This window comes from Lemur catta, chromosome 3, assembly GCF_020740605.2.
Source record: "Lemur catta isolate mLemCat1 chromosome 3, mLemCat1.pri, whole genome shotgun sequence".
Classification (NCBI taxonomy): Eukaryota; Metazoa; Chordata; class Mammalia; order Primates; family Lemuridae; genus Lemur; species Lemur catta.
In genome coordinates this window covers 43,834,846-43,853,723 of record NC_059130.1, presented here as the reverse complement: position 1 = coordinate 43,853,723, position 18,878 = coordinate 43,834,846, and the positions used below count along the sequence as shown (strand labels likewise).

Below are 18,878 nucleotides of genomic sequence, written 5' to 3'. Positions count from 1 at the left end.
AATAGTATGTTTATTGTTGCAGGTAGTATACAGTGCTAGTTTAAACATACTAACAGTAGAAAGTTTTAAGAATAGACTACACCAAGCAGAAGAAAGAATTTCAGAGCTTGAAGATAACTCTTTCAAATTAACCCAGTCAAAAATAAAGAACAGAGAGAGAATCAAGAGGAACAAACAAAGTCTATGAAAAATATGGGATTATGTAAAATGGCCAAATATGAGAATCACAGGCATCCCTGGAGTGAATAATAAAAACCTCAAGGCCTGGAAAATCTATTTGAGGGAATAATTGAGAATAACTTCTCTTGTCTTATTTAGACATCCAGATACAAGAAGCTCAACAAACACCTGGGAAATTCATTGCAAAAAGGGAATTACCAAGCCATATAGTCATGAGACTGGCCAAAGTCAACATGAAGAAGGAACTCCTATGAGCTGTGAGGCAAAAATGTCAAGGAACTTACAAAGGAAAACCCATCAGACTAACAGCAGCCTTCACAAGAGAAACTTTACAAGCCAGAAAGGAATGGGGTCTTATCTTTAGTCTCCTAAAACAGAATAACTGCCAGCCAAGAATTTTGTAACCTGCTAAACTATGTTTCATAAATGAAGGAGAAATAAAGTCTTTCCCACCCAAGTAAACACTAAGGGAATTTGTCACTACTGGACCCACCCTACAGGAAATGATCAAAAGGGCATTATAAATGCAACAGCACAATAAATACCAATCAGTGCAAAAACATCCAAAAGTTATAGCTCACAGCACTTGTAAAACAATAGCACAAGGGGTAAAAAAATAAGATATCATCCAACATGTTGAACAGAAGAGCATCAACTCTTCTGAATACTAACACTTAACATGAACATCTGAATGCCCCACTTAAAAAACATACACTGGCTGAATGGATGAAAAAACACAACTGAAATACTTGCTGTCTCCAAGAAACACATCTAAACCACAAGGACTCACACAGACTCAAGGTAATGGTATGGAAAAACATACTCCAAGCAAATGCAAACCAAAAGTGAGCAGGTATAGCCATTCTTATATCACATAAAATAGACTTTAAATTAATAATGGTTAAAAAAGAGACCAAGGTGGTCATTTCATAATGGTAAAGAGAAGAATTCAACAAGAAGACATAATAGTCTTAAATTATGTGCACCTAACACAGGAGTTCTCATTTTCATAAAGCAAATTCTTCTATATCTAAGCAAAGAAATAAACAATAACATCTTAATAATCAGGGACTTCAACATCCACTGACAGAAGTGGATAGACCATCAAAGCAGAAAATGAATAAAGAAACACTAGACTTAAACAAGACTCTAGAACAAATGGACCCAACAGACATTTACAGAACATTCTACCCAAAAACTACTGAATATATATTTTTCTTTTTTTTATCTTTTTTAAAATTTATATTTATTTATTTATTTATTTGAGACAGAGTCTTGCTTTGTTGCTCAGGCTAGAGTGAGTGCCATGGCATCAGCATAGCTCACAGCAACCTCAAACTCCTGGGCTTAAGCGATCCTACTGCCTCAGCCTCTCGAGTAGCTGGGACTACAGGCATGCGACACCATGCTCAGCTAATTTTTTCTATATATATTTTAGTTGGCCAGATAATTTCTTTCTATTTTTGGTAGACATGGGGTCTTGCTCTTGCTCAGGCTGGTCTTGAACTCCTGACCTTGAGCAATGCACCCATCTCGGCCTCCCAGAGTGCTAGGATTATAAGCGTGAGCCACTGCACCTGGCCTGAATATATATTTTTCTCATCAGCACATGGGACATTTTCCAAGATTGATCACATTTTAGGCCACAAAACAAGTCTCAGCAAATTCAAAAACACTGAACTCATATCATGTATATTCTCAGACCACAGTAGAATAAAACTAGAAATCAATTTTAATGGAAACATTCAAATCTACACAAAGTCATGGAAATTAAACAACCTGCTACTGAATGATCCTTGGGTCAATGATGAAATTAAGATGGAAATCAAAAGATTCTTTGAACTGAATGACAAAGGGGATACAAGCTTTTGAAACCTATGGGATACAGTAAACGCATCCTTAAGGGGAAAGTTTGTAGGCTTTAATGCCTACATCAAAAAGACAGAAAGATCACAAATTAACAACCTAATGTCATATCTCAACAAACTAATATTACAAAAGAAGAACAAACCAAAATCAAAGCCAGTAGAAGACAAGAAATAACAAAACTCAGAGCAGAACTAAATGAAATGGAAACCAAAACAAACAAATACAAAGCAGAAATGAAACAAAAGTTGGTTCTTTGAAAAGATAAACAAAATTGATAGGCCAGATTAACCAGATTAACCAGAAATAGAAGAGAAAATATTCAAATAATCTCAGTCAGAAATGAAAAAGAAGACATTTCAAATGATACCACAGAAATATAAAATATCATCCATGAATACCATGAAAACCTCTATGCAAACAAACTAAAAAACCTACAGGAAATGGATAAATTTTGGCAACACACAACCTCCCAAACCTGAATCATGAAGAAACAGAAGCCTTGAACAGACCAATAATGAGCAGCGGAATTGAAGGAGTAATAATAATCTCCTGACAAAAAAAAAAATCTCTGGACCAAGTAAATTCACAGCTGATTTCTACCAGACCTACAAAAGAAACTGCCACCTATCCTACAGAAACTATTCGATAACATCAAGAAGGATGGAATCCTCCCTAACTCATTCTATGAATCCAGTATCATCTTGAAACCAAAACTGAAACAAACAAAAAATGAAAACTACAGACCAGTATCCATTATGAACATAGATGCAAAAATCCTCAACAAAATACTAGCAAACCGAATTCAGCAGTACATCAAAAAAAAAACAAAAAAAAAAACTCCACTACAATCAAGTGAGTTTCATCCCAGAGATGCATGTTTTAACACATGCAAATCATTAAATGTGATTCACCATATAAACAGAAGCAAAAACAAAGGCCATATCATCATCTCAATAGATGCAGAAAAACAATTTGGCATAATCCAGCACTCTTTCATGATAAAAACCCTTAACAAACTAGGCATAGAAGGAATATACCTAAAAATTATAAAAACCATATATGACAAACCCATTGCCAAGATCATCCTGAATGGGGAAAAGAGTTGGAACAGGACAAAGATGTCACTGCTTTTATTTAGCATAGTGCTGGAAGTCCTAGCTGGAGCAATCACGCAAGAGAGAAAAATGAAGGGCATCTAAATTGGGAAGCAAGAGTTCAAACTATCCCTATTTGCTGATGATATGATCTTGTATCTAGTTCCACAAAAGACTCCTAGAATTGACAAATAACTTCATCAAATTCTCAGGTTACAAAATCAATGTACAGAAATCAATAGCATTTCTACATACTAAGAATAGTCAAGCAGAAAGCCAAATCAAGGACTCAATACCATTCATAATAGCTACAAAGAAAATAAAATACCTAATAATATATTTAACAAAGGAGATTAAGGACTGCTACAAGGAGAACTACAAAACACTGATGAAAGAAATTGCAGATGACACAAACAAATGGATAACATATCATGCTCATGGATGGGTAGAATAAACATTGTTAAAATGTCCATACTGTCCTAAGTGATTTATAGATTCAACAAAATCCCTATCATAATACCAGCATCATCTTTCACAGATCTAGAAAAAATAATCCTAAGCATCATTTGGAATCAAAAAAGAGCCTGAATAGCTTACACAATCTTAAGTGAAAAGAACAAATCTGGAGGCATTACATTACCTGACTTTAAATTATACTACAAGGCTATAGTAACCCAAGCAGCATGATACTGGTACAAAAGTAGAGATATAAACCAATGGAACAGAATAGAGACCACAGAAATAAAATCATCTACCTACAACTAACTGATCTCCAACAAAGTAGACAGCAACATACAATAGGGAAAGGAAGCCATATTCAATAAATGGTGCTGCCAAAATTGGATAAACACATGCAGAAGAATGAAACAGGATTGCTATCTCTTGCCATATACAAAACTTAATTCAAGATGGATTAAAGACTTAAATGTAAGGCATAAAACCATAAAAATTCTAGAAGAAAATTTAGGAAAACCTCTTTTGGACATCAGCCTATGCAAAGAATCTATGACTAAGACCCCAAAGTGAATTTAGCAATAGCAAAAATAAATAAATGGGACTTATTTAATTAAAAAGCTTCTGCACAGCAAAGGAAATAATCAACAGAGCAAATAGACAACCTACAGAATGGGAGAAAATATTCAAAAACTATGCATCTGATAATGGACTGATATCCAGAATCTACAAAGAACTCAAACAAATCAGCAAGAAAAAAAAGAAAACAATAACCACATCAAAAAGTAGGCAAAAGACCTGAACAGAATTTTTTCAAAAGAAGATAGACAAATGGACAAAAAACATAAGAAAGAATGCTCAACATCATTAATCATCAGGGAAATGCAAATTAAAACTACAATGCAATACCACATTACCCTTATCAGAATGGCTATTATTGAAAAGTCAAAAAGCAATAGATGCTGGTGTGGATGCAAAGAGAAGTAAATGCTTATACACTGCTGGTTGGACTTCAAATTGGTGCAACTTGTATGGAAAACAGTATGGAGATTCCTCAAAGAAATGTATATAGACTTACCATTCAATCCAGCAATCCCACTGCTGGGTATCTGCCCAAAGAAATGAAGTCATTTTGTCAAAAAGACACCTGCATGTGAATGTTTATTGCAGCACAATTCACAATTGCTAAAATTTGGAATCAACTTAAGTGCCCTTCAATTCATGAATGGTTAAAGAAAATGTGGTATATATACATACCATGGAGTACTACTCAGCCAGAAAAAGGAATGAAATGTCATTTTTAGTAACATGAATGGAACCAGAGACAATTATCCTAAGTGAAGTGTCTCAGGAATGGAAAATCAAACACCAAATATCCTCACTCATGAGTGGGAGCTAATAGATGCATACACACGGGCACAAAATGATATAAAGGGCATAAGAAACCAAGAAGTAGGGAGAGCAAGAGAGTAGGTACCCATACCTACCATGGCTAAAAACTCCCCTGATGCACAAAAAGAGCTAAAACCTCATTCCTGAAAAGGAAAAGGCAGAGTCTGAGCCATCTAAGATTTAGAAACTCTTCTACTTTAGAAAACAGAACAGTATCCACAATGGGAGCAAGTGAAGGGGAAGAGATCTGGGCAACCATTTACTGGCATAAATACAATGAACCCCAACAGATCGCCTTAAGAAGTTTGTCATTGGTGACTGTTATGTGAGGCATATACAGTTTTCTTCCCTTCCCAACATTGTAAATATGTCCCTGTTTCTGAGGATTTAGAACGAATAGAAGGTAGAACAAGAGAAATTTGAATTAAAAGTTGCCAGAATTTTCTGACTAAACCGCCTCCAGTAATGTACTCTCCAACCATGAGCCAGCATATTTCTGGGTAGTGAATTTGCAGAGGAATTCCAGGAAAAGATGACATTTCAGGATCAGATTGATTTCAATTGTCTTTTAAAGCTGAAAAGCAGATGCTGGTGGGACTGCAAATTAGTGCAACCTCTATGGAAAAGAATTTGGAGATATCTCAAAGAGCTACAAGTAGAACTACCATTTGATCCAGCAGTAGCACTATTAGGTATCTACCCAAAGGAACAAAAGTCATTCTATAATAAAGACATCTGCACCCAAATGTTTATGGCAGCTCAATTCACTATAGGATGTGGAAACAATCCAAGTGCCTGTCAATCCATGAGTGGATTAATAAAATATGGTATATGTATACCATGCAATACTACTCAATTATAAAAAATGATGGTGATCTAGCACCTCTTATATTTTCCTGGATAGAGCTTGAGTCCATCCTTCGAAGTGAGGTATCACAAGAATGGAAGAATAGGCACCACATGTACTCGCCATCAAACTGGCACTGACCAATCAACACTGAGTAGTAATATTCAACACAGTAGTAATATTCTTTAGGAGTAGTGGGGTTGAGGGTGGATAAACTCACAACTAATGGACGCGGTGAGCATTGCAATGGGGAAAAGGACACATCTCAAATCATGGTTGGGATGTGGCAAAGTCATAACATGTAACCAAAATGTTTGTACCCCCATAATTTCCTGAAATAAAAAAAATAAAAAACAAATAAAAATCAAAATCAAAGGGGGAATACATACTTTGTAAGAAAAAGAGGAGGCAAAAACAGCTGATAATCACATCAGAGCCTTGTGCTAAACTTTTCATGATGCCTGACAAAGTGACTATTATAGTGGATGTTTGTAAATATTTGTTGAATAGAATTAAATAAAATAAAACTAAGATGTATTTACTATAGTAGATGAAGTAGTATCCTAGACAACAACTAGCTTGTCTGTATTTTTGAGATCAAAGATGGTTAAGTGTCAAATAATCAGGACACCATATGGGCCCCTGAATTGGTGAAGTTGAAGATGAGAAGGAAGGGACTTTGGGAAGTGGAAATACCATGGTTCTAGGATGACTTTTGTGTTTCCAACAGGAAATGATAGTGTGGATGAGTCAAGATGGTTCATACCTGCAAGAGAGAATAATGGTGATCATCAGCAGGGTGTTACACTTTGCATCCAGGAAAGTCAGGAGATATGTAAGTCACAGAGTGCAATAGTGCCACCTGATTCTGAAGATTGCATTTCCATAGTGCTGCTTTCCATGTCTTGGATTTTGAGAGCCCTAAATGCCTGCTTGGTATTATTGTGCTGGTAGATTGGGATATCAGGAAAGGAGTCAATATCCTATGCGACTTTGTGTTAATCAGAGCAGAGTTGATTAAGATGTATTATGTTTACACAAACAGTATGAGTGTGTCAAAACCAGGTTCTTGCTGACTTTCTGAATTCTCCTTTACGAACCACAATCAACATTATTTGTAACTTTATAAATTGTTTCATCCTCATCTTCCTTCTTATTTTTTCTAAACTATTTTGAAATTCGTATTTATTTTAAATTTATATGAGTAACTTTCAAATACTTTCATTCTAAAACATGGTAGAGTATAAGTCTTCCTTTACTAACCTCTCCACCCCAACCCCATCCTTAGCCATGCCAGTATGATGTGTGAGCTGCTCAACCACTTTCTGTGCACACACCCACATATCTATGCACACACTCACACATCCATGCACACGCTGAGATACATAGCTTTATTACTTAGTGTTCTTTACTACAGTTACATCATTTTTACACATAGTTGTGCGATTTGTTTTTCTCACTGAATAATATGTCCTACAGATATTTTCCTGTCAGTATATGTAGATTTATTTCACTCTTTCAAGCACAGCATATATCTCATAGTTTTGATGTATTATGATCTGCTTAGCTATTTCTCAGTTGATGGATATTGAAGTATATTTTAATTTTTTCTACTTCAAACAAAACAAAATGTACAAGTATATGAGTATATACTTAGAAACGCTTAGAAAAATAACTGTCAGATCAAAGAGTATGATAAGTTAAAGTTTAGTAATGCATAATTGTCCTCTAATTTGCATTCTTGTGACTATTATAGTATCCAATTCCCCATACTTTCACAAACATTGGGATATTATACAATATTTTAATTTTGCCTGTCAAGTGGCAAAGAAACAACTATCTCATAATTGTCAATATTTACTGAGGTTGTCTACAGTTTTTTGTTTGTTTGTTTGTTTTGTTTGTTTTTTTTATTTCAGCTCATCATGGGGGTACATAAGTTCAGGTTATATACATTGTCCATATCCCGCCTATCCCCCTGAGTCAGAGCCTCAAGTGTGTCCATTCTCCAGGCAGCGCGCCTGGCACTCACCATGTAGTCATACCTCCATCCCCTCCCCCGCACCTCCCTGAGTCAGCACCTTCAAGCATGACCATTCCCCAGAGGGTGTGCAACGCACTCATCATGTAGGCATACACCCATCCCCTCCCCCCACCCCCCATCTCAGTCTGGTATCCAATTGGTATCCTTCCCCGATGTGCTTTTAGGTGATGGTCAGGGAAACCAGTTTTCTGGTGAGTACATGTGATGCTTGGTTTTCCATTCTTTGGACACTTCACTTAATATAATGGGTTCCAATTCTCTCCAGGAGAACCAAAGAGATGTCGTATCATCGTCATTTCTTATAGCTGAGTAGTACTCCATGGTATACGTATACCACAATTTACTAATCCATTCGTGGATTGATGGGCACTTGGGTTGTTTCCACATCTTTGCAATTGTGAATTGTGCTGCTATAAACATTCGGGTACAGGTGTCTTTGTTATAGAATGATTTTTGTTCTTCTGGGTATATGCCCAATAATGGGATTGCTGGATCGAATGGTAGGTCTACTTGAATCTGTTTGAGGTATCTCCATAATGCTTTCCACAGGGGTTGCACTAGTTTGCATTCCCACCAGCAGTGTATGAGTGTTCCTGTCTCTCCGCATCCACGCCAACATGTGTTGTTTTGGGATTTTTTGATAAAGGCCATTCTCACTGGAGTTAAGTGGCATCTCATTGTGGTTTTGATTTGCATTTCCCTGATGACTAGGGATGTTGAGCATTTTTTCATATGTTTGTTAGCCATTCTTATATCTTCTTTTGAAAAATTTCTATTCATGTCATTTGCCCACTTTTTGATAGGACTGTTTGATTTTTTCTTGCTGATTTTCCTGAGTTCTAAATAGATTCTTGTTATCAGTCTTTTATCTGATGTGTAGTATGCAAAAATTTTTTCCCATTCTGTAGGCTGTCTGTTTATTTTCGTGACTGTTTCTTTGGCTGTGTAGAAGCTTTTTAATTTAATCAGGTCCCATTCCTTTATTTTTGTTGTTGCTGCAATTGCCTTAGGGGTGTTCTTCATAAATTCTTTGCCTAGACCAATGTCTGTAAGAGTCTTTCCTACATTTTCTTATAGAATTATAATCGTTTCCCATTTAAGGTTTAAATCTGTTATCCACCATGATTTGATTTTTGTGAGAGGTGAAATCTGTGGGTCCTGTTTCAGTCTTCTACATGTGGCTATCCAGTTTTCCCAGCACCATTTATTGAATAGGGATTCTTGTCCCCAGAGTATGTTTTTGTCTATTTTGTCAAAGATTAGATGGCTATATGAGGATGGTTTTATATTTGGGTTTTCTCTTCTGTTCCACTGGTCTGTGTCCCTGCCCTTGTGCCAATAGCAGGCAGTTTTAAGAACCACAGCTTTGTAGTATAGTTTGAAGTCTGGCAAATCAATACCTCCCATTTTATTTTTATTGCTTAAAATTGCTTTTACTATACAGGGTCTTCTCTGATTCTGTACAAAGTGTATAATTATTTTTTCTAAATCTGTGAAAAATGATGTTGGTAATTTAATAGGAATTGCATTGAATCTATAGATTATTTTGGGTAGTATAGACATTTTAACAATGTTAATTCTTCCAATCCATGAGCATGGTATGGATTTCCACCTATTTATGTGTTCTGCAATTTCCTTCCTTAGTGTTTCATAGTTCTCTTTATAGAGGTCCTTTACCTCTTTAGTTAAATATATTCCTAGATATTTTATTTTCTTTGTTGCTATTTTGAAAGGTATTGAGTCCTTAATTTGGTTCTCCGATTGAATGTTATTGGCATATATGAATGCCTCTGATTTGTGTGTATTGATTTTGTGACCTGAGACTTTACTGAAGGCACAATTCAACAAGAAGACATAACCATACTTAATATATATGCACCCAACCTAGGAGCACCCAGATTCATTAAGCAAACCCTACTTGGTCTGAACCAAATGATAGACAGCAATACTTTAATAGTTGGAGACTTTAACACCCCACTGACAGCACAGGACAGATCCTCCAAGCAGAAAATAAGCAAAGACATAGTAGACTTAAACAGAATGCTAGAACAAATGGGCCTGACTGACATCTACAGGACCTTCTACCCGAAATCCACTGAATATACATTCTTCTTATCAGCTCACGTGACATTCTCTAAGATTGACCATATCCTAGGACATAAAGCATGTCTTAAAAAATTTAAAAAAATAGAAATCATACCATGCATCTTCTCAGATCACAGTGGAATAAAAGTAATAATGAACCCTAACAGGAACTCTCATTCCTACTCAAAGTCATGGAAGCTAAACAACCTTCTCCTGAATAACAATTTTGTAAAGGAAGAAATCAAGTCAGAAATCAAAACATTCTTTGAATTAAATGACAAAGGTGATACAACTTATCAAAATCTATGGGATGCAGCTAAAGCAGTCCTGAGAGGAAAATTCATTTCCATAAATGCCTATTTCAAAAAGACAGAAAACTTACAAATAGACAACTTAATGAATAGACTCAAAGAGCTGGAGAAAGAAGAGCAGACTGACCCCAAACCCAGAAGAAGGCAAGAAATTATTAAGATCAAATCAGAATTAAATGAAAAAGACAACAAAAATACTATAAGGGAAATCAATAATAAAACAAAAAGTTGGTTCTTTGAAAAGATAAATAAAATAGACACACCACTGGCTAGACTAACCAAGAGCAGAAAAGAAAAATCTCTAATAACTTCCATCAGGAACATGAAAAGAGAAATCACAACCGATGCCACAGAGATACATGACATCATCTATGAATTTTACAAAAATCTTTATGCACAAAAATTGGAAAATGAGGAGGAAATGGACAAATTTTTAGAAACACACAGCCTTCCCAAGCTCAATCAGGAAGAAATAGAACTCTTGAATAGACCAACATCAAGAACTGAAATTGAAACAGCAATAAAAAACCTTCCCCAAAAGAAAAGCCCTTGTCCAGATGTGTTCACACCTGAATTTTACCACACATACAAAGATGAACTGGTGCCCATCCTACATAAACTATTCTTCAATATCGAGAAGGATGGAATTCTCCCCAACACATTCTACCAATCCAATATAACATTGATACCAAAACCAGGAAAGGATGCAACAAAAAAAGGAAACTACAGACCAATTTCTCTCATGAACGTAGATGCAAAAATTCTCAATAAAATCCTAGCAAATCGTATCCAAGTGCTGATTAAAAAAATAATTCATCACGACCAAGTAGGCTTCATCCCAGAGATGCAGGGGTGGTTCAACATACGAAAATCTATAAATGTAATTCACCACATAAATAGAAGCAAAAATAAAGACCATATGATCCTCTCAATAGATGCAGAAAAAGCATTTGACAAAATTCAACACCCTTTTATGATAAGAACACTTAACAAAATAGGCATAAATGGGACCTACCTAAAAATGATACAAGCCATATATGACAAACCCACAGCCAACATCATACTGAACAGGGAAAAATTGAAAGCATTCCCACTCAGAACTGCAACCAGACAAGGCTGCCCACTGTTCCCATTACTTTTCAACATAGTATTGGAAGTCCTTGCGAGAGCTATCAGACATGAGAGCAGAATCAAGGGTGTCCAAATAGGGACAGAAGAGATCAAACTCTCACTCTTCGCTGATGACATGATGTTGTATCTGGAAAACCCCAAGGACTCAACCAAGAGACTCCTGGAATTAATTAATGAATTCAGGTTGTCTGTACTTTGAATGACTTCATTGCCAGCCTTCTCAGAAAGCTCAAACTATCTATGAACATTTCTCTCTTGTGGATATGGTATATTCAGTCTCTCTTTCCCAACTCATCCTTCACAGTGATTATTAAACATACTCTACTAGTTGCTTATCTGATTGCTTTAGTCATTTCAGAAGGAGATATGAGTGAAAGGGGTGGGAAACACATGCATTCACAATACCATCTTTAAGTATCCATTTTCTGCTACTTGTATAAACAGTCCCCAGACACATTGAGACAAAAAATCTACATCAGCCTTATAACATATCTGAATTTGTATAATTTTGTTGAAAATTGTCTTTGGAACATATTGTAATTTACTTATATGGGGGAATACAGTTCATGGTGTTCTTTGCATCATTTTGATCCCATATTTCAGTCCAAGAGAGAGACTGAGTGGCTTGTTTAATCTTCTGATTCTCTCATCTGGGAACTTCTAAAATATCTTTTACTGTTCATACAAATGTCCAGAAGTTTCACCATAGAAAATTTTGCAAGCAATACTTGAGATTAAGTACAGTTCGCCACTCAAGGCCATTTTCTGCACAGTCCCCAAGACATGTTATGCACTCAGCAAGTATTTGATGCCAACAATTTGACTAGGGCCTGTTCACATGCTCCCCTCTGCATTTGAATGCATATATATTATTCTATATATATGTGTGTGTGTGTGTATGTATGTGTGTGTGTATTCTAGTGAATGCCACTCAAGTAGCAGACAAGACATTTTGTAATTTCATCTTCTATTACTTCTTCCTCTTCTCTCTTTCAATTACTGTAGTAAAATTCATTCCCTCTCGAACTGTGAATAAACTTTACTGTAGTAAATTTCATTCCACCTTTCAACTGTGAAAAAATAAATGTATAAATTCACATAGGTAGCAGAAGTCTCCCATAAATTATTAGTTGAGGGTTGCTAGCTATAACAGATCTGTTTGGGTAACCAGTCTGTTCTGCAATGATCACTGAATGCCGCCAGGGGGAAGCACATCAGCATTTTCCAGAACATTGAAACTAAAAGCTAGAATCAACCAGCTCATAACAGTCATGGAAGAGTGAAACTTCACTGTTAGCTTTCTCTTTAAAATAATGTCTTCTAAAGATATTTAAGTCAGTGAAATTAATGGGGGCAGAGACATATATATAAAATAAAAGAATTGAAAATATTATTAATAATTTAAAAGCTGAGATTCTTACAGGACTAGTCTGCATATCTCCATATTTGAGACATTATAAACAATGGATATTTGCTCTGCCCTTTATTAACTAAGTATAACTACTTATTTTGTTATCCTGTACTTTTCATACATTGGATAGACTTTTTCTTCATAATCATGCTTACCTAGGTCTTTCAGAGTGTCAGAGACACTTGTCCTATTGAACAATCTTGACTATCATTTGTATTCTGTCAGAAACATTTTTTAAAGTGATAATTCCCCTCCCAAAACCCATGTTCTCGTTAGGGTAAACAAACTCCTACACTCAAAGAATATTTGTTCTTTCAGTTAAACTATTTAATTTTCAATAGGCAAAGAAATGTGAATAAAACATGTCATAGCATTAACAGAAAAAGATATTTCCTAGTTTCATTCCTCTGGCACATCAGCATTTAAAGATAGATGAAGGAGTTCTAGCTAAAGCTAACAAATTGTCCACATATGTTTATCTCCTCTCCTTCCAGAGTCCTCACAAAATGATAGTAAAAACATCTGACAAAGGTAAAAATCCACAGCAACAAAGAGAATTAGTGAAGGGTTTTCAATGGGCTAGAGATTTGGATAATCTTCTAGAAGACAGAATAGATGGAAGATGGTAAGTGATAAAGCCTAACAGGGGATCTGAATGACATGACCATGACCATTAGGCAGGGAAACAGCTGAAAAGGGAGAGAGTTTGCCCTGGGGAGCCCTAGAGACACTGGAGCTTGGAAAGCACATTAATGATGAAGAGTGGGAGTCAAAGAAGGGCTGAAACACATGCACTGATTAAATGGATTCATTGCAAGTGTATACAGAAGAATTTGTCCTGCCTCCCATTTCCCTTGACACACATTGACAGACAAAATTTGAGGACTTTCTTTTTCAAAACCATTGCTATGTTCCCTGAGAAAAGAATCTTGCATTCTGTTTAGATATACTTCAACATGACCCCAACCTCTCCTCTAGTCAATCTAATGCAAAGTATACAGGTAACAAGCCTTGCTTACACACAAAACCCCATCAAGAGGCATTATATTCTTAAATATAATTTGTGACATTTGGGGAAAATCTACAAGTAAAAGAGACAGAAAAAGTTAAATAAAAAGAAAAAAATAACTATCAAAAATAGATAATTCAGGGTACACATCAGAACTTATTCTCAAAAAGAATAGAGAAAACATGTATGTCCCAAAGGAAATATAGGCAAAAGGAGCATGCCTATGCATTCTCAGATAAACAAAGACAGAGGAAATTCACCAAGACAAGACCAGCCATCCAAGAAGTACTCAAAACAGAGTTGCACATGGACCAGTACAAGAAAGACCCACAAAAGTAAAACTACTCAAGAGCTAAAGATCAAAGGCCAGATACCACAATGGCTCAAGAGAGAAAACATAGCAATGAAGTTCTACCCAACAGGATGAACAGAAATCTGCCCCACCTATCAGTTCTCCCAATAAATGTGAATGGCTTGAATTTCCCACTCAAGAGACATAGGCTGGCCCAATGAATAAAAAACACAAGCCAAGTATATGCTGTCTCCAGGAAACTCATCTAACCTGCAAAGATGCATTTAGACTAAAAATAAAAGGGTAGAAATTGATATTTCAAGCAAATGGAAGCCAAAAGAAGGTTGGTGTGGCAGTTTTAATCTCAGATAACTTAGTTTTTAAGTCAACAAAAGTAATGAAGACAAAGATGGTCACTATATACAGGTGAAGGGTACAGTTCAACAAGAACACATAACTATACTTAATATGTATACAACTAACTTAGGTGAACCCAGATTCATAAGGCAAACACTACTTGATCTAAACCAAATGATAAACAGCAACACCATAACAGCCAGAGACTACAACACCCCGCTGACAGCACAGGAGAGATCCTCCAAACAGAAAATAAACAAAGAAATAATGGGGTTAAACAGAATGCTAGAACAAATGGGCCTGACTGACATTCACAGGACATTCTCTCCAAAATCCACTGAATATACATTCTTCTCATAAGCTCATGGGACATTCTTTAAGATTGACCATATCCTAGGACATAAAGCATGTCTTAAAAAATTTAAAAAAATAGAAATTACACCATGCATCTTCTCAGAACACAGTGGAATAAAAGTAGAAATTAACCCTAACAGAAATTCTCATATCTAGTCAAAGTCATGGAAGCTAAACAAACTTCTCCTGAACAATTATTTTATAAATGAAGAAATCAAGATGGAAATCAAAAGATTGTTTGAACTAAATGAAAAAGGAGACACAAGTTATCAAAATATGTGGGACGCAGCTAAAGCAGTCCTGAGAGGAAAATTTATTTCCATAAATGCCTATATCAAAAAGGCAGAAAACTTACAAATAGACAACCTAATGAATAGACTCAAAGAGCTGGAGAAAGAAGAATAGACCTACTCCAAACCCAGCAGAAGGAGAGAAATTAATAAGATCAAATCAGGGCTAAATGAAATGGACAACAGAAAAACCATATGGGAGACTAATAAAACAAAAAGTTGGTTCTTTGAAAAGATAAACAAAATTGACATGCCTCCTGCTAGACTAACCAAGTGCAGAAAAGAAAAATCTCTAATAACCTACATCAGGAACATGAAAGGAGAAATCACAACTGATAACACAGAGATACAAGGTATCATCTATGAATTCTGCAAAAACCTTTATGCACACAAATTGGACAATGTGGAGGAAATGGACAAATTTTTAGAAATACACAGCCTCCCTAGGCTCAGTGAGGAAGAAATAGAATTCCTAAACAGACAAATATCAAGAACTGAAATTGAAACAGCAATAAAAAACCTTCCCCCCAAAAAAGTCCCAGACCAGATAGTTTCACACCCAAATTTTCGCACACTACAAAGAAGAACTGGTGCCCACCCTACAAAAGTTATTCTACAACATCGAGAAGGAGGGAGTTCTCCTCAACACATTTTAGAAGCCAACATAACTGATACCAAAACCAGGAAAGGATACAACAAAAAAAGAAAACTACAGAACAATATCCCTTATGAATATAGATGCAAAAATTCTCAATAAAATCCTAGCAAATGGAATCCAGGTACTTATCAAAAAAATAATCTATCACGACCAAGTGGGCTTAATCCCAGAGATGCAAGGATTGTACAACATATGTAAATCTATAAATGTAATTCACCACACAAATAGAAGCAAAAACAAAGACCATATGATCCCCTCAATAGATGCAGAAAAAGCATTTGACAGAATTCAACACTCTTTTATGACAAGAATGCTTAACAAAATAGGCATAGATGGGGCCTATCTAAAAATGACACAAGCCATATATGAAAAACCCACAGTAAACATCATACTGAATGGGGAAAAATTGAAAGCCTTCCCACTCAGAACTGGAACCAAACAAGGCTGCCCACTGTCCCTATTACTTTTCAACATAGTGCTGGAAGTCCTTGTGAGAGCAATTAGGCAAGAGACCTGAATCAAAGGTGTCCAAATAGGGACAGAAGAGATCAAACTCTCACTGTTTGCTGATGATATGATATTATATCTAGAAAACCCCAAGGGTTCAACCAAGAGACTCCTAGAATTGATAAACGAATTCAGTAAAGTCTCAGGATACAAAATCAATACACACAAATCAGAGGCATTCATATATGCCAATAACAATCAAACAGAGAACCAAATTAAGGACTGAATACCCTTCACAATAGCAACAAAGAAAATAAAATACCTAGGAATATATTTAACTAAGGAGGTAAAAGACCTCTACAGGGAGAACTCTGAAATACTAAGGAAGGAAATCACAGAGCACATAAACAGGTGGAAAACCATACCATGCTCATGGATTGGAAGAATCAACATTGTTAAAATGTCTATACTACCCAAAGTGATCTACAGATTCAATGCAATCACTATTAAATTACCAAAATCATTTTTCACAGATATAGAAAAAATAATTTTATGCTTTGTATGGAACCAGAGAAGACCCCATTTAGCAAAAGCAATTTTAGGTAATAAGAACAAAATGGGAGGTACCTATTTACCAGACTTCAAACTATACTACAAGGCTGTGGTTATTAAAACTGCATGGTATTGGCACAAGAACAGGGACACAGACCAGTGGAACAAAACTGAGAATCCAGATGTAAAATCACCCTCATATAGCCATCTAATCTTTGACAAAGCAGACGAAAACATACTCTGGGGAAAAGAATCCTTGTTCAATAAATGGTGCTAAGAAAATTGGATAGCCACATGTAGAAGACTGAAAGAGTACCCACACCTTTCACCTCTCACAAAAATCAAATCACGGTGGATAACAGACTTAAACCTTAGGTGTGAAACTATTAGAATTCTAGAAGAAAATTTGAGAAAGACTCATATAGACATTGGCCTAGGCAAAGAATTTATGAAGAAGACCCCCAAGGCAATCACAGCAACAATAAAAATAAATAAATGGGACCTGATTAAATTTAAAAGCTTCTGCACAGCCAAAGAAACTGTCATGAGAGCAAACAGACAACATACAAAATGGGAAAAATTTTCACATGCTACACATCCAATAAAGGACTGATAATTATAATCTATTTAGAACTCAGAAAAATCAGCAAGAAAAAAATCAAACAACCCTATCCAAAAGTGGGCAAAGGACATGAATAGAAATTTTTCAAAAGAAGACAGAACAATGGCCAACAAATGTGAAAAAATGCTTAACATCCCTAATCATCAGGGAAATGCAAATCAAAACCACAATGAGATATCACTTAACTTCAGTAAGAATGGTCTTTATCAAAAAGTCCCATAACAATAAATGTTGGTGTGGATGCAGAGAGACAGGAACACTTATACACTGCTGGTGGGACTGCAAACTAGTGCAACCTCTGTAGAAAGCAATATGGAGATACCTTAAACAGATACAAGTAGACCTATAGTTTGATCCAGCAATCCCATTATTGGGCATCTACCTAAAAGAAGAAAAGACATTCTATAAAAAGGACACCTGCACCCGAATGTTTATAGCAGCACAATTCACAATTCCAAAGATGTGGAAACAACCCAAGTGCCCATGAATACATGAGTGGATTAGTAAAATGTGGTATATGTATACCATGGAATATTACTCAGCTATAAGAAATAATGGCAATATAGAATCTCTTATGTTCTCCTGGATAGAGCTGGAACCCCTTCTACTAAGTGAAGTATCCCAAGAATGAAAAAATAAGCACCACACATACTCACCATCAAATTGGTTTCACTGATCATCACCTAAAGCACATTTGGGAATAACATTAATGGGGTGTTGGGCAGATGTGGGTGGGGGAGGGGATGGGTGTATGCCTACATAATGAGTGCGATGTACACTGTCTAGGGAATGGACATGCTTGACGCTCTGACTTGGGGTAGGGGGTAACGGCAATATATGTGACCTAAACTTTTGTACCCCCATAATAAGCTGAAATAATAAAAAAATAGATAATTCAAGGTACAGATGAGAACTTATTCTCAAAAGGAATAGAGAAGACAGGTATGTGCCCGAAGGAAATATAACAAAAATAAGCATGCCTATGCATTAAACAATTTTACTTATTCACAATGACATCATATTATTGTTTTTCAACCTTTAGGATTAATCTGTAGACCAAGCTCTTAAAACCATAAATAAGTTACTGAATACAATGTAAATGCTATGAACTCAACAATGCAAAAATAAAAGTGCAGGGAAAAGTTTAGTGGTTCTTCAACAAGTTAAATATAGAATTATCATATGGCCCAGGAATCCTAGGTATATATACTCAAAAGAATTTAAAGCAGGTGTTCAAACAAAAACTGGTACACATTTCCAGGGCAGACTTGAATAGAAAAATAAAAAAACTTTCACACAAGTGTTCATTGCAGCAATTTACAGTAGCCAAAAAGTGGAAACAACCCAGATGTCCATCAACATACGAATGAATAAACAAAATGTGGTATATTCATACAATGTCATATTACTTAGTGAAAAAAGGAATGAAGTCTGATACATGCTATAACATGGATAAACCTTGAAAACATTCTACTAAGTG

At 35.8% G+C, this 18,878-nt stretch overlaps 1 protein-coding gene across 1 annotated transcript in view; it reads left to right on the top strand.

Annotated features, from left to right (window-relative positions):
• MROH9 (maestro heat like repeat family member 9) overlaps positions 1–18,878 on the top strand; it is a 63,177-nt gene that overhangs the window by 12,283 nt on the left and 32,016 nt on the right. The window contains exon 5 of the mRNA XM_045547391.1: positions 6,566–6,670. Within this exon, the coding sequence (XP_045403347.1) occupies positions 6,566–6,670 (105 nt within the window). The remainder of the gene's footprint in view (positions 1–6,565; positions 6,671–18,878) is intronic.